This window comes from Ambystoma mexicanum, chromosome 9, assembly GCF_040938575.1.
Source record: "Ambystoma mexicanum isolate Mex_15411 chromosome 9, UKY_AmexF1_1, whole genome shotgun sequence".
NCBI classification, from domain to species: domain Eukaryota; kingdom Metazoa; phylum Chordata; class Amphibia; order Caudata; family Ambystomatidae; genus Ambystoma; species Ambystoma mexicanum.
Window position 1 is genome coordinate 1,200,090,639 of NC_090931.1, and position 16,241 is coordinate 1,200,106,879.

Sequence of the window (16,241 nt, forward strand, 5' to 3'; positions counted from 1 at the left end):
ACCGCCTGGACAGAGACACCATCACCAACATAGTGGAATTAATACAGGATGACTTGGTCAGCCTGATCAACATCCGCACAGCCATCCCCCCTTTGCTGAAGGTAGCATCTGTGCTCCACTTCCTGGCCACAGGCACTTACCAACACACAATGGGCCAAATGCATGGCATGTCCCAATCATGCTTCTCTGTTGTGTTAAACCAAGTACTGGATGCACTACTGAAGCATGCAAGTGCCTACATGTCCTTAACAAGGACACCACAGGAGGCAAATGCCACCAAAATAGCATTCCATGCACTGGCAGGCATGCCCAATGTAATTGATGCCCTCGACTGTACCCATGTAGAGTTGGTAGTCCCACATGCTGTGGAGGCGGTGTACCGCAATCGGAAACTATACCATTCAATCAATGTGCAGATGGTGTGTGATGCCAGCCAGATAAAAACACATTGCTGTGCCAGATACCCAGGATCCACGCATGATGCCATGGTGCTGCGGAACTCCTCACTACCCCACTACATGGAAGGAGATGTTGTACGAAGTGGCTGGCTGTTGGGTGAGTCTGCCCTCTGGGCCATGGGGGCAGATGGATTGGGGGGGTACATGCATATGCAAAGGGAATGCCCTCTGGGCCATGGGGGCAGATGGATTGGGGGTAATGGAAGTTTCTTAAGTCATCCGCCGACACACAGCCCTCACATTTGCATGCAAAATGCCCCTAGCCAAGACATACATTGGGTGGCATGGTGGTTTACAATCCTAGGACCCTAGGTCATGTATGTCACACAAGGCTCCCTCTATGGATTGGCATGCACTGTACAGGGCTGACAGTCATGTGGAATGTGGCTGCCAATGACAAGATTGTGCATATGAACTTGAATGATGTACAAGATGAGCACACCTGTCAACTGAGCCTCATCCTCACACATACCTCCTTCTGCTCCCATGTAGGTGATGGTGGATATCCTCTGAAGCCGAGGCTACTCACCCCTGTCAGGAACCCGCAGAACAGGCACGAGGAGGACTTCAATCGTGTACATACACGAAGGCACGGTTTCACTGCATCAGCAGGTCGGGAGGGGCACTCATATACGGGCCTGGGAAGGTGGGCAAGATCATCACGGCATGTGCAATGCTGCATAACATGTGCATCCGGAGGAACATACCCCTACTACTTGATGTGGAGCTGCCACCACCTGGTGAAGTAGAAGGAGAGGAAGGAGTAGAAGTAGGACATAGGCCAGGACGCGAAGCACGTGAGGGTCGCGCAGTGCGCAAAATGGTCATAGACCAATCATTCTGATGTACTTTGATGCAGAGGCTGCCATGTGTTGTGAACTGTGGGCACTGGTTGTGTGGGCACGTGTGCACAAATCACCATGAAGCAATAAATTGACATACAAAAAATCAGCAATGTCCACTCATGTGTTGTTTGTTACACAACTGGTATATTTGTGAGAAATTATGTACAACATGATTCAACAATGCATGCCCCCACCACCCCTCCACCTCCCCCACCCTACTCCCATGCCCCCAAACACCCCAGTACTACACACTACACCCACCACCACCCTCCACCCACCCCCTAACACCCAAAGTCAACTATGGCACGACATATATCTAGATGTATACCCAAAGAGATTATGCAGGGTGGCCCTGCTACTGTTGAGCCCCCTTTGGAGGTGGGGGTTGGGTCTCTGAGCGGCAGGAACTTCGCAGGGACATGCGCAAGGGGCTGGTCTGCCTCGAGCTCGCTGGCGTGGATGATGCGGATGACCCAGATGGTTGTGATCCCAGGGGCAGGGTTTGCCGTTGGTCCATGCGGTCAGCAATCCTGGTGAGGATATGACCCAAGGCATTGAAGCCATCACACACTTGCTGTGCACTTGAGTTAATGGCCTGGATAATGGCTGCAGTGCTGTCCTGGATAATACGGCGTGTTGTCTCCCCTTCAGCAAGGTAGTGCTGCATCGCCTCCTACCGGGCCTCCATACTGGAGAGACGTCCCTCAAGGTCCCGTATGGCAGTGTGGGTTGTGGTCGGTGGGTGATGTGGTGGCACAGCATGAATCATGGGGCTGTGCATGTCCAGAGACAACTCTCCATGGCTGCCCTGGTCCGATGAGTCCCGCTGAGGTGTGTCCTGTGGGGTGGCCTGCGGGCTAGGTGTGTGCACTACAGGCTCTCAGTGGACAAGTCCTGCATTGCCCTCATTGTCCGGCTCAACTCCCTCATCAACACTATGATCTGCCAATGCAGCTATCTCCCCAATTGTGCTGGCAGCAGCAGACTGTGTGCCTTCCTCGATGCCTGCTATGTCCTCAGCCAGTGTGGATGGTGTGACCAGGGGTGCAGGGGCAGGTCTCTGCTCGTCCTGTGTGTTTGTCTGTGTGTCTGTATTGCCACTGGTTGTTGACCCGCTTCCTGCTTGGCCCATCCTTGGTGCACTTGAGGTTGATGGTCCTGTGCTATCAGCTTTCCTCCTAGGCCTTTTGGCTGCTGTTGTGCATTGTGCACTCCCATGTGCTCCATCACTGTCTACATCTGTACCTGTGGGGGACAGAGAGTGGCAGGACATCAGTGATTGTGGCGCTTGCATTATGCATGCATTGGGCTTTGGGCATGAGGCACAATCTGATCAGTTGCATTCCTGGCTTTGTAGGGGACTGTGTACATGCAATGTTGGAGGGTGCATTTTGAAAGTGTAGTCGTGTTCACATGTACACCATGTTGGCTGCTGTTGGGCCTTGATGTGTGTTGGGAGTGTCGTCCTGGGTGACACATGCCCGTAATATGTGTGTCGGGTGTGTATTCGTGTATGTGCGCAACATGCATTGGGATGGGATAGTGGTGGACCCGACATGTGTATATGGATATGTGTAGGTGTGCATGATGGGCCATATATCGGCTGGCATTGCTGCCACATCTGGGGTACAATGAATTTGATTTGTTATCGTGTTTTTGTAGGGACACTCACCTTCATCTGCCGATGTTGGCACGCCAAACTCTGCTCCACCAACTCCTTTAATTGACTCCACGTCTATGACAGAGCTGCAGGTCTCCTCCCATCTGGCCAATTTCAGCGGTGAGTGTGGTCCTCCTCCTGTTGCCAGCCCCTGGCTCCGATTGGCCGACAATATGTGCTGGACTCTCAGCCTGAGGTCGTCCCACTGTTTTTTACAATCCAATCGCGCACTGTGCATGCGGTGGTGCTGACTGCACTTACTTTCTGGGCAATTTCTTCCCAGATGGCCTTCTTCTTTAGCTGGGCTGGACGCCTGAGGTCGTTGCAGAACACCACTTCTGCATTTGACACTAGGGTGTCAGCTGACATGTTGAGCTCATCGTCCGTGAAACGTGGTTTGCGCAGGCGGGCCGTGCCTTTCCGGTGGCCTTCGACATGTTGTCTGTGGTGGCCTAGGAGTTGTGGTGTTGAAGGTCCTGTAGGTGGAGGATGGCAATGGATTGTGTTTTTGAAGATGGCCACCATGGCTTTTCCCGTTCCGGCGCAATGACGTTACTTCCGGGTCCGGTATTAACGGACCCGTTATTAGCACTATGTTCATAATGGTAGCGCTATTTAGGGGTTGTCGAGGGCTGAGGCGTTCTGTGCGTATTGGTCAATGCTGCTATCTGGGGGTTGAGGGTCATTAACGGCCATTACCGGCATGCAGGGGTGCGCGTGCTCGCGCACTCTTGATTGCCCGCTATTTGCGGGTTGGTGCCAAGCCGGACATGTTATTACCACCATGCGGTACGGGCTGATTTTTAGCGCTAACCTTGTGATGAGGGCCACTGTCTTGAACCACTGGAGCATCAGTTGCAAACCGACTCAAACTGGCTCTACTCCAAACAGCTCCTGGTGAGCGCCCTGAACTGCCTCCTCAAACACTGCACCAGAATCACACAGAGCTACTTAATTTGAACCTGCTCGATGTCCACTTGCTGCTTGGCCAAACTAGCTGAACTGATCTTTATCCACTTGCACCACTACTCCAAACTAGGATTGACCCGATCAAAGCGGCAACTAACCGAAACAAGGTGCTAATGACCAGTAACTACCACCTGATCCATTTAGTTCTCAGTGACTGGTTAGGTCACTTGTGCACATTTTTCACCAAGACACACCTGTGTGTGTGTTTTGTAATTAGCATGTCACCACTTCATTGATTTTCAGAGAGCTACATTATTCTGCTGTCTTCTCTGTCCTTTCCACAGGGGTGGGTTTTGTACAGTATTTTTCTATTTAGTTATCGTGTAAATACTATGTTTATTTAAAGAATATATATTTTCACAGGAATGTAATATGACACTCTCTTTATTTTGAGCTGTGTTATTGTGTTGTTTGGGTCACTTCTGGATCACCTTCAGACCCTTTTTAAGAGCATAGAGTTCTCTTGGTGCACCGTGCCATAAAAGATAAAGGAAGTATACATCTTAATTGCCCATTTTGTACCTTTATGAAAGTGTTGGCTCATGATGTTTGAAGGTTGAGTGGGCATGTTAGCCTCTACTCCTCCTTGTACTCTTACAGAGGAGAATCCAATCTGTTCACTAACTTTGAGGGACATATTGAATCTAAACAATTACCTTCACCATGAGTGTGGCACTGCGAAGTAGATCAGCTCACATTTCAGTTATGCTTTTTAAATAGTGAGAATATTTTGAGCAGTGCTAACTTTGAACTAATAATGCCCTGTTGATGATGTGTAATGAGGCCATCAAAGCAGCAGCATTCCTTCATGTTCGGCCTTGAATGTAAAACTCTGTTGACTGTTAATTCCCTTCACTTTTCTTTTTTAACCATTACATCAAGTCCATGTAACTCTGCGAGCTCTTGCATTGCTCGACCTATTGTCAGTAATTTCAATAAAATGTAATAAAACTCGTTTTGTGATCATTATTATTTTTTTAAACTGGACCAACTTCTTAAACACAATTATTGATGTTAATATCCCAGTAAAAATAAAGGAGAGTTTAATGTTTGTTTGTTTGTTTGTTTGTTTGTTTATTTATTTGTATGGCGCACCTTACCCAGGGGCAACAGGGCGCAGGCACAAGATAATTCGAAGCTTACAATGTTGCAGAAATATACACTTTGAAGTAGTAATAAAAATAATCAGAATTACAGGAATAAGAAATATACAAATCTTCATGCATACAAAGTCAATATCTATGCAGGGGTAAATATACAGATATGTACAGGGCTGTTAGAGGCGGGTAATCCTGAAAAAAAAATATTCAGGATTGCAGGAATAAGAGGTATACAAATCTTCAAACGTAAAAAGTCAATATCTATACAGGAGGTAAGTGTACAGATGTGTGCAGGGCTGTTAGAGGCGAGGGCAGAATCACGAACAAAAGTATCACTATCTATACATAGGTGTAGAAAGTGCAGCTAAATACAAGGGTTATTGGAGTTAAGGTGACTGATGAGGTGTCTTCTAAAGTGCAAGTATGGTTGGTCAGCTCTTAGGTTGTGTGGCAGAGAGTTCCAGAGCGTGGCAGCTTTTACCGGGAAACTGTTCCCACCAATGGTGGAGAGTTTGAATCTGGGAATTATCAGACGGTTGGAATTGATAGTTCTTGTTTGTCGGATGGAAGACTTTCTCTTTACCTTGTCCATCAGATAACTGGGGGCGGCATTGTTGAGGGCTTTATGGGTTAGGGAGGCCAACTTTAGTTTGATTTTGTTGTCTGTAGAGAGCCATTTCTGTTGGCGTCTAGTGGTTGATATATGATCTCTCTTGTTAATGCCGAGGGCAGATCTCAAGGCATTGTTTTGTAAGATTTGGAGCCTGTGGATAATGGCTTTGTTAGCACCGCTATAGAGGGCATTACAATAATCAAGCCTAGATAGTATGAGTGCTCTTGCCAGGATCAGGCAGCTGTCATTGGATAGGAATGGTCTGCCTGCCCTTATTAATTTGCAAGTGTACGCAGTGGTAGATGCTAGAGAGTTGACCTGTTTAGTGAATGACATAGTGGCATCCAGATAAAAGCCAAGGGTTTTTACTTCCCTGGATACTCTGATGAGATTGCCATCTATGTTGAATTCGGCATATTCAAGGCCTAGTTTGTTGATATTAGCAGGTGTACCTAAGATGATGAGCTCTGTCTTGTCATCATTCAGGCATAGACCATGGGATGCCATCCATGCCTGAATGATGAGATATACCTTATTCACCAACTCTCTGTCCTTATTGTGATCCCCTGAAAGTGGGAGGAGAATCTGAGTGTCATCAGCATAGTTAGTGTAGGTGACACCCATATGGTCCAGATCGTCGAACAGGGGTTTGGTGAAGATGTTATATAGTGTGGGGGAGACGCATGAGCCCTGCGGGACTCCGCAAGTGATAGGAGAGGGGTTTGCTGCTGCTGAAGGGGAGAAGACTCTCATAGTTCTCTCACTCAGAAAGGATTCAATCCATTTGATAGCTTCTGGGGAGAAATGAGCAGCTGAGTCAAGGTGTCTGCAGAGGACCTTGTGGTCGACGAGGTCGAAAGCCGCAGAGAGGTCGAGTAAGAGGAGGAGTGCTGTCTTGCCCTTGTCCCTCAGATCATCAATTTGGGTTTTCAGATTGATGAGGGCTGTTTCCGTGCCGTGTAATGGGCGGAAACCTGATTGTCTGGCGCCTAGTACGTTGTGTAGTTCTAGGTATTTTTGAATCTGGACATAGGCAACTTTGTCCAAGATTTTCAGTAGGAAGGGTACCGTTGTGATGGGTCGGTAGTTGGTGGGGATGAGGGGATCAAGCGTCTGTTTTTTGAGGAGGGGGAGCATCCAAGATTGTTTTAAGTTGGAAGGGATACTGCCTGAGGAGAAAGAGGCGTTTATAAGTTTAGAGATAAAGGGCGACAGGTCTCTGGCTGCGTCCTTTATTATGTGTGCAGGGCAGATATCGCCTTTACAGTTTGATGGTTTAAGAGAGAGGATGATTTTCTCAACCTCAAGGGTGGTGGTTTTAGAGAAGGTGAATGAGTTAGTGTGTGTACTTGGTGAGGCTTTGGGCGGAGATGTGGGAGGGTTAGTGAGGTTTAGGGAGTCTTTTTTTAGTTGAATTTTATTTTGTAGGGTGTTTATTTTATTTGCTAGTGTTTGTTGGATGTCTGTGCACCACGTCTGGTTCTTAGTGCAGGTGTCGGGTGTGGCAATGGGTGACTCAAGTTCCTTCAGTATGGAGAAGAGCTCCTTCATACTTGAGTTGGAGTTGGCAATGCGGATGTTATAGGAATTCCGTTTAGCTAAGCAGATTTCAGCTTTGTAATGACGAGAAATCGTGTCCAGGATGGCTATCTTTTCACTGGAGGGGCATAATTTCCAATCAGCTTCACATTTTCGCTTTTTTAGGCGGAGGGCTAATGTGAACAGATCGTCAATAATGTCCATAAGACGTTCTGAAAACAATGGTAAAGAATCAGGAGGGCGATAAATGACCCCTCTTGACAACCAAAACATTAACACCAGAGTAAAGTGGAATATTAAGAACAACTCGAAGAAAGCATTTTCTTGCGGTACTCCATACTGCAACACTATTCTACTTATTGTGTTGGTATATGATATATGTAATATACTGAGGGGTTACAATCGCTACCAGCGCTGTGGTACTATCTTCTACCTGAAATAATGGCCCATGTTTCAGCAATTAAATAATATTGCAATACGAATCAATTATCCTATCATATAGGTCATACCTCTTCTTCTGCTGAAGATCACACGTTTACAAGACGCACGTTAATAAAAGTCCCATTGTTTGCTCTCAGCATCTTGATTAGGGAGGCTATGTGGGATTTCACAAAAGATAACTTCCTTTTCTTAATATAGTATCATTTTTGGGGTGCAGTTCTTAAAACACTGAGGGCATAATTAGGATGCGTACAGGCTATAAGGAGATTTGAACTAGAGGGAAGGGCATTGTCATCTATAATAACCGCTGTTAAAACGTTTTTCAGCAAATCAGAATGTAGAGGGTCCCAGATGCACCTGTTGCAAGGACATATATGGGTCACATCATCCCATAATGTTTGAGCCAAGTCACAGTGCTCTCCAATAATTGATATAATGTCAGAAAGCAACTGCTACCTTGGAGTGTAAAAACAGTAATACGTTAAATAAAAACACATCTAAAGGAAGGACAGGCACAACATCACTCTCATCTATATATTTCCAGCGCAAGAAAATAAAATCCAGAGTAAAGATGGTTAGACAATCAATTTTGGACACCTTTTAGAAAGGGAGGCTGCAAGGAACAATGCTATAATTGTTATAGGACAAGCAACACCAATAAGCTGCAAAAAGCTTCCTCGATAAGATTCATAAATAATGTATTATGAAAGAAAAGGAAGTTCACTGAAGCGATACAAAAAAAGGGGACCATGCATTTTCAGTTTTGCAATTTAGCAAACAATAGTCTTTGAAATAGACACATGAATCGCTTACCTTCTGCTGGCAATGCCAGAATGGATCTAGTCCGGCTTTGCGTGCCTTCTGTGTTTTTACTGGAACAGGAATGAGAACATAGAGACCACTCTGACCATTCAGCAGTAACACAATCCAAAAGACAAGGCACTTCACAACCCATTTTGGAAGGTGGCGGGTCAGAACAGAGCTCATTTGACACGTCTTCTCCTATAAAGTCAAGCATGAAAATCATGAAAAGCAATTATGGATAAGCTAATGTTTGCATTTCAAATGGCATCAGTGGTGCTATTGCATCCACCAGAACAACTGTCAACCCAAATGAAACGTCAACAGACCATTATTTTTATTTTCTTTTGTTTTGAGTTCAGGTTACAGCTAATGTTAATATCCTAAAATACAATGTTTACGTGCACTTTTCTTAATCAAAATATTTCTTGAAGTGGCGTAAGAATGAATGCATACTGTACAGATAATGTTGAGACTTACATTGCAAACAATGTATCTTCTATCTTTACACTGTTCTTTTGAGTACAAGTAAACTAGTCATCTTGATAAACAACAGTCTTCAAATGATTGGTCAATTGCTGTAATATAGTATTCAATATCAATACTAAATGAAGATGAAAATGAATGGAAAACAAGTATGTGTTTCAAAATATGTTAGTAATTGACTAGTGTTGTCTTCATATAGTAGTCTGCTTAAAAAGAATAGTTTGGCATACTAAACAAATAGCTGTAGTCTTTGAAATATTATTAAAAAAAAATTAAATACTAAATATTAGACTTTGGCGAAAAGAGGTACAGACTCTGGATGTAAGAGTAGACTAAGCTTATTGAAACGGGCCCACCATCTCCAAGCTCTGCCAACCGTCTCTGATTGAACCCTGCATTCCAGCTTCACGAGCCGCGTAGAACGAGTCACGTAGCTCGTGAAACTGGAACGTGGCCACATAACCACCAGTACAACAAACACAGATCATTACATTTGGCTACCTGACATCCCTGCATGCAAATCGTTTCCAAAAAGCACAATGTCTATGTAACATACATGTTTTCTAGATTCCCTTCAATCTTGTTTCTGTTGAATTAATTTGCAAAAAGTGCACATTTGTCATGTTTCTATGGGCACTTTAAATTGTGAAAAATTGAAGAGTTAAAATCCCCTTTGTTTTTTTTTTCCAGAGTTGTTCATAGCCACTAACAGGACTCTGATCAGTTATACAACCAGGGAATACATTCTATTACATTAATGTCTGCGGGATGTGCAAAGCAAGATATGTGGCTCCCAGTCTGTACTTGGCCGTTGCACAAAGACAGGTCAGGGTTCTCCCAAGATTAACACCATATGGATCCATTTGATCAAAGCCAACATCGACAGAGCTTACAATTCAGAAATATTTACTAATTTCCCAAAATGTTCTGTCAATCATTTACCCCACCCATCAGTACATTCACAAATAAGAGGAGCTGCTAGTTAATCTATTCCCCTTTAGAGTACACCCCCCCACCCAGAATTATATTTCCTGTTGGCATTATACTTACATAGGAATTTCTGTCAGCTGCCGAGCAGACAGGTGGGTATCCTCTCAAGGATTGTTTCAATTATCTCCTTCTATGACTAGCTGGCCATTAGTTAGCAAGATGGGTCAGCTTCCCTACACTGCCTGATTTCTCTTCTTCTGAATTGGGCCTGTTTGCTTCCATTTACACAGAGCAAAGCCTGGGCTTGTATTCCACATATGCCTCTCACAGTGTTATGCCAGCAATCCAACCTGTGTCCAAAGGAAAGCATGCTATTCATTTATCCTGTATGTTGTTGTAAGTTATTCTTTCTATCTCCGTCTAGACAGAGTGTTGGTCAGTTCACCTGTCCCCACAGAATCTATGGCTTTGGATGTTTATAGATTAAAGTCCGTACCTTTTGGAAGTGTGTATAATTTCTCTATTTTAACTGGTCAGTCTATGTGATTGGACAGTTTCCCAAAAGTTCCATTACACCAAATCCATCCTTTTTATACTCTGAGGGCTTGTTAATGAAGAGGGCAGTTAATTTGAAATACCTTTTAAACCCGGTTTCCTTCCCATTTGATGTGATGTCAACTTGGTTATTTATACATAAACAATTGTGATGTTTTTAAAACATTAGGTTCCACACATGCGATTAAGTTATTCATTTTTTTTCCAGATTGTCTCACTTAGGTGAATGAAATGATTCTTGTCCCATCTCAGGATGACATATTTGTGTGTGACCAAGTTTTAATTTTTATTCTCTGATACTTTCACACAAATATTCAATCCTCATCTCAGACAAGGACACTAAGCTATATGAATCACTAACTTGCAATGTTTCTGTGCAACACTATCTACATTTGTACAATTTGCATAATTAAAAGAGCATACAAATTTCTTTTTGCATCCAGCTGATAGAAATTTTCACCCAGGCTGTATGGTCCTTTGAGGCTCATTGTAGAGCTACGTATGACTTCTGAAAAGGTGGGCTGTCATGGCACCATTGTCAGAAGGCTCTTTGAAGTTCAGTTGCTCAGAGAGATTTCGGCAGCTGTCTGACACAAATGCCAGATTTCATGCCTAAGTGTTAATGACAACCTTAAATGGAATACCGGTTTGTTGAGCGCTCTTGATAATTTGGGTCTGCCTTTCAGAATATACTCCTGCATTTTAGGGAAGCTTGTAAAGACCAAGTGACAAATGGAGGTGGTTAGTCAGCAATGCATCCTTGTTTCACTTGAAAGATTTGTTTTTGGAAACAAAGCGAACATTTGGCCCTTTGGTGAATTCATATCATAAAGTGTATGGCCCAGAATTGAAGCCCAGTGTTATTCTCCTTGGGATATCATCTCCCCCGCACTGTTTGTGGAGTCAGCAAAAATGTAGTTTTACTTTCTAGACCATATTTTAATGTTTTTATTCACACATGTCATATCATATCATTTCAGTGTACTTTCTTCTCAACATTTCCCTGTTTTATGCTCTTCTTTAATCAGGGGCATTATAACATTTTTCATAAAGATTTACCTGTCAAGTCTCTGTAGGTTTTATTGAATAAGGCTGATTCTCAGTCCTATAAAGATGAAAGCATAAATAATGTAGGTCTGAATTTAATTTTCACTTTTCTATAAAATGCTGTTCTTTTTCATTTCAGATTGATTGTTCTCCATTTAATAGAGATTGCTGTATATAGCCTTCCGTGTAACTGAAATAATTTGTTGTGTGCCTTTGTTGTAGGGGTCTGCTGACAACGCAAACTTTCCTCATGTGTTTCTTAACAATGCTTATGCGCAGAATGCCATTTATATATTTATTTTTAAATACAAAGTTTTTATGTGCATCCTTTCCCCTTGGATAGATTTACCTATAATCATATCCTCTGGTTTTAAGTATTTCCATTGAAAATGAAACTATAGCACAAGTCTAACTGGCTATTATCAGCGTTCTGTAAAACGTGAGGTTTCAAGTTATGGAGGCAAATGAGAAGTTATGGGTTTAGAATTGTGATGGAGTGGCCCAAATATTCCATAGTCCATATCAGACCTTTTTTCACTAACTGCATTACATGTATCTGATGTAAATATGTCATTGTTGCAGTTTACAATGTTTGTTTAGGGATTTATTTCAAACATCCTTTTTACAATGATTTACCCAATCATCTTCTACCACAGCTGCTGATTGATTTAAAAACACATGAAGTGACTCATTTTCAAGGAATTATATCTTTGTTAAGCTTGCACATACCTTTTTTGCAAGTTTTCTGGCCAATATAGGTCTATTTTCCAAGCAATTCTATACAACGGGGGTATAATGTTATGTTTACATGAACATCTAAAGTGAGGTTCGATTTCACATGGAATCCCATGTAGGTCAGTAACATGCTCTGGGTGCAAGTGTATAGGTTATTATATCCACAGGCATTCAGGACAAGTGCCTATGGGACATTGTGCAAGACATGGATACTGTCAACCTGTTTACACACTTACATTTAAAACGAAAAGCTGATCTTTGTCAATGGAAAGGAGACAATGAAAGAGTTATGCTTCCCTAACCTCTTTTTATATACCTGGAGTGGCATGTCAATTCAAATGCTTGCTTGTGCATAATACAGACATATCCATAAGCATAAAAGACAATTGTAAATATAAAATCTGGCAGTATGCAGCCCAAATAATCCTTTGCTGTGGAAGGTCTGAATAACAGTTCGCACAAATCAAATGTGGTGCTACAATATGTAAAATGGTATGTTATCATTGGAAAAAAATCACATTCCAAGTCCTGCTGGCGGGGAATGTGCACTTGTGTTAAAACTATGATAATATGCGCAGCCTGGCTTCACAAGGCATATTCCTCCTCTTCGGTAGAGTACATGGCACATTAAATATGGACGCACTGAGAGACCAGCTTTCCCCAGACCATCATGTTCATTCTAAGAACTTGCCCTAATTAATACTGAATGCTAATTAAGCATTGTTCCTGCAAGAAACACGTGCAGACTTTGCTAATGTTAAAAGTACTAGTACAAAGAAAAAAAGCTCTTTATAAGATTAGATCATGGCTGGATCTTCATTTGAAATCTTTGCTCGAAGAATAAATACTTCCTCATGTTTAAACAAAACACTGGAGGAATCTTACAAAAACTAAATAATTAAAACAACCACACACAATGACCTGCATGGAGTCAAAGTGTGGAGTCAAAGTGTATAGATAATTGGACAGGCGTTTGCCATCCTACTTTGACAATGTACGATAAAATGGGTAAAAAGTGGGCTTGAAAAAACAATAATTTTACCTCATAGTGTGCATGCTATGACATCCAGCAGATCAATTGTGGCATCCGGGACCTGATTGACAAAGCCTTGTTCAGAGGGATTTTGCCATTGAAAATCTCTTTGTGAAAATGGCCCCCAGAGTGAAGTCTTCTTGGCATTTTGACCACCATTCGAGCTATTCTCACTGTGATTGACACCATTGTCAATGCCTCAACAAAGATTGTACCTAAAAGCAGGAATGCTAAATACACGCAGCAGATACCAGCGTTGTGGCAAACATTGCCTCTCATAGGGCACAACCTGAAAACGACCTCAGCATGTTTTAATAGCAATGTTAGCATGCAGTGCCCTGAATAAACAGCTAGCCATGAACAGTGCAGTGGACGCTGCCTGGTTATTGAGACCAGAGAATGAAGCCGCCCAGGGAGACACACTATCTATTAAGCAACAGAACATATAAATGTCACAAACCAGAAATAACCATGAACAGACAACCAAACGGAGAGGGAGTAGCATCCAAGATAGTTACACATATCATAATCTGGGGACGGCCAGAATACTGACAAGCAAAACATTCAAACAGGAAATGGCACACAAGCTCAACAATAGTAGATGTGGCGGAATGCAGAAGGAAAACAGGCTCCCTACCAATATCCACTAGCCTTACTGACCTACATGCAGGCCACAGCAGCTAGTGGTGACACAAGAGAACAACTGAACGGGAGATGCACACCAGATGTCGCCAGGTCTATTGCACTCACAATAGAAGACTGTACAAGTGGCACTGACAATACACACACCACGAGGCACCTTCAGTGCCATTGAAAAAAACAAAACTGCTAACGGTAGATGTGAAGGCAGAAAAGGTCAAACCGAAAGGCCACCCAATAACAAACTTCTTCATGTTTCTGGAATTCAGGAACCCAAAGTATCATGTTGGTCAGATATGAGCATTCTGTCTGACAACTTCTACACTGATGATTTTATAATATCTATAGTGTTATTCTACTCAAAGAGAAGGTATGCTCAAACATAGAACAGCAAAACTAGAATCTCCTCAATTTCAGTGAGTTTGACCAGGTCAAACGCCATGCATTTCGATCAAATAAAGTCGACGCTGGTTCAGCAGTTGCGCATGTAAACAAGTGGAGGAAAGTACAGAGGAGCTCATGAAAAAGGTGGAGGACCTCGTTTTTATTGTGAGGTAAAGTAAAATGCATGCATACAATAAATCTGTAAACACCAGGGGCCTAATTTAGAAAATGATTAGTGTGGCGCAAAGTGACTTTGCACCACAATCTAGCACGTTATGCTGTGCTAAAGTAGTGTGCCAATTCATAGGTCAGACTTTGCGCTGGCCATTCTGACTTAGCGCTGTGCAGTAGTACTTTGCTGACACTGAACGCAACACACGGGAATGGCCAGCACAAAGAACAAAATAGGAGGCATGACATGCAAAATCGTCATTAAAGGAGGAAAATGAGGAAGCACATGGGTGTAGGGAGGTGAGGCATTGTGCAAACACTCAACATGCCCCGTCCCGGGAGGATAGCTCAGCGGCAGCGTGCGCGTCTTGGAAGCAAGACGACACGGAGCAACAACAGGTTCGATCCCCGGGTCCGCGCTTAGAAACCTTTGGGTGTTAAAGCGCTTTATAAATACGTAACTAAGTAAAAAAAAACACACAATTACGCAACTAAGAAAAACAAAAAAGACAATTCCTGTAACAGCGCCTCGATGCCTGCGGGCTGTGTGAGCGCTTTATAAATGTGAAATAAATAAAAAAAAGTGCTAAGTAAAGCCTATTCACAGAAACTATCGCTCAATTGTTGTGATTGGAAGGAGGCAGAGGAGGGACAGAATCTTCCACCCATTAACAACTTTATTTCGGATGCCATATGAGGTGGTACATGGAATATACTGTTTACATCCCCATGTCATCATTCACCTGGTCAGGCAGTGGAGGAATGACCGGGTATTACCCACCATCTGCTCTCAGGCTGTGACACCTCTGGTCAAAGGGCTATCAGTCTTACACTTCCTGGCCAATGGATCATTCCAGATACCACAGCCATTGCCCATGGCCATTGTTGGGGGTGTATCACAGCCCACTCACTGAAGGTTCCTCCACCAGGTCTTGCACAGCATTCTAGCACATGTGCATTGGCACAGTTACATGCCACACAAACTGCAGCCACGGCAGATTGTGTGTCAGGAATTCTACGTAGTTACACACTTTCCCCGATCCCTGAGCAAATATGTCACATCAGGAAGCATTGGCATTCCATCAATTTGCATGTGATCTGTGATGCCAAGGGACACATCACATATGTAAATGCCAATTACCCAGGATGCATGCATGATAGCTACATCTTCTGGCAATCCCCCATATACCTGGCCGTTGCAACAGGAACCTTTGGAAACACTCGGCTTGTGGGTAAGTATCAACTCCCACATACACACGCTTCTGCTCCCATGACCACTCAAGTGGCATATGCTATATGCACCCTCTGCAGTATGCAAACTCACCCTGGCATGTTGTGTTCTGCATAACATTGCCACACATCATGACATTGCTGTAAAGTTGCCGGAGGGCCATTGCCCTCATCCACTCGCACACCCAATCCCTTAGCATGCCAAAGGGTACAGGGATAGGACACATACAACCGGATAGTATAAAAATATTTCACATGAATTGCAATCCATGTAAAACACACACATTAAAGCCACATTCCTGATTTCCTTCAATGATGTAATCGGGACAATCCAGCATGGCACACAGTGTGTGCTCCATAACATAGTAAGGAGAATGCCACCCATTCGACATACATCACATAAAGTGCACAAACCTAGCCACAGTCATTTCAATTGGAAATACAAGTTCCATGTTACGGGCCCAACATTCCAAATATAGCAAAGCCAGGCCATGGAACAATGTCTCCATACCATGTGCTCCACTGAGTTGAAAGCATCATGTGCAAATTAATGTCTCACTTGACTGCCATTTGGAGGACTGCACACCTGCACCTTACCAGCAATC

General features: G+C 43.4%; 1 protein-coding gene across 1 annotated transcript in view; it reads right to left on the reverse strand.

The window, feature by feature from the left end:
* Positions 1 to 16,241, reverse strand: part of THSD7B (thrombospondin type 1 domain containing 7B) — a 2,969,219-nt gene that overhangs the window by 1,433,051 nt on the left and 1,519,927 nt on the right. The window contains exon 8 of the mRNA XM_069616536.1: positions 8,439 to 8,627. Within this exon, the coding sequence (XP_069472637.1) occupies positions 8,439 to 8,627 (189 nt within the window). The remainder of the gene's footprint in view (positions 1 to 8,438; positions 8,628 to 16,241) is intronic.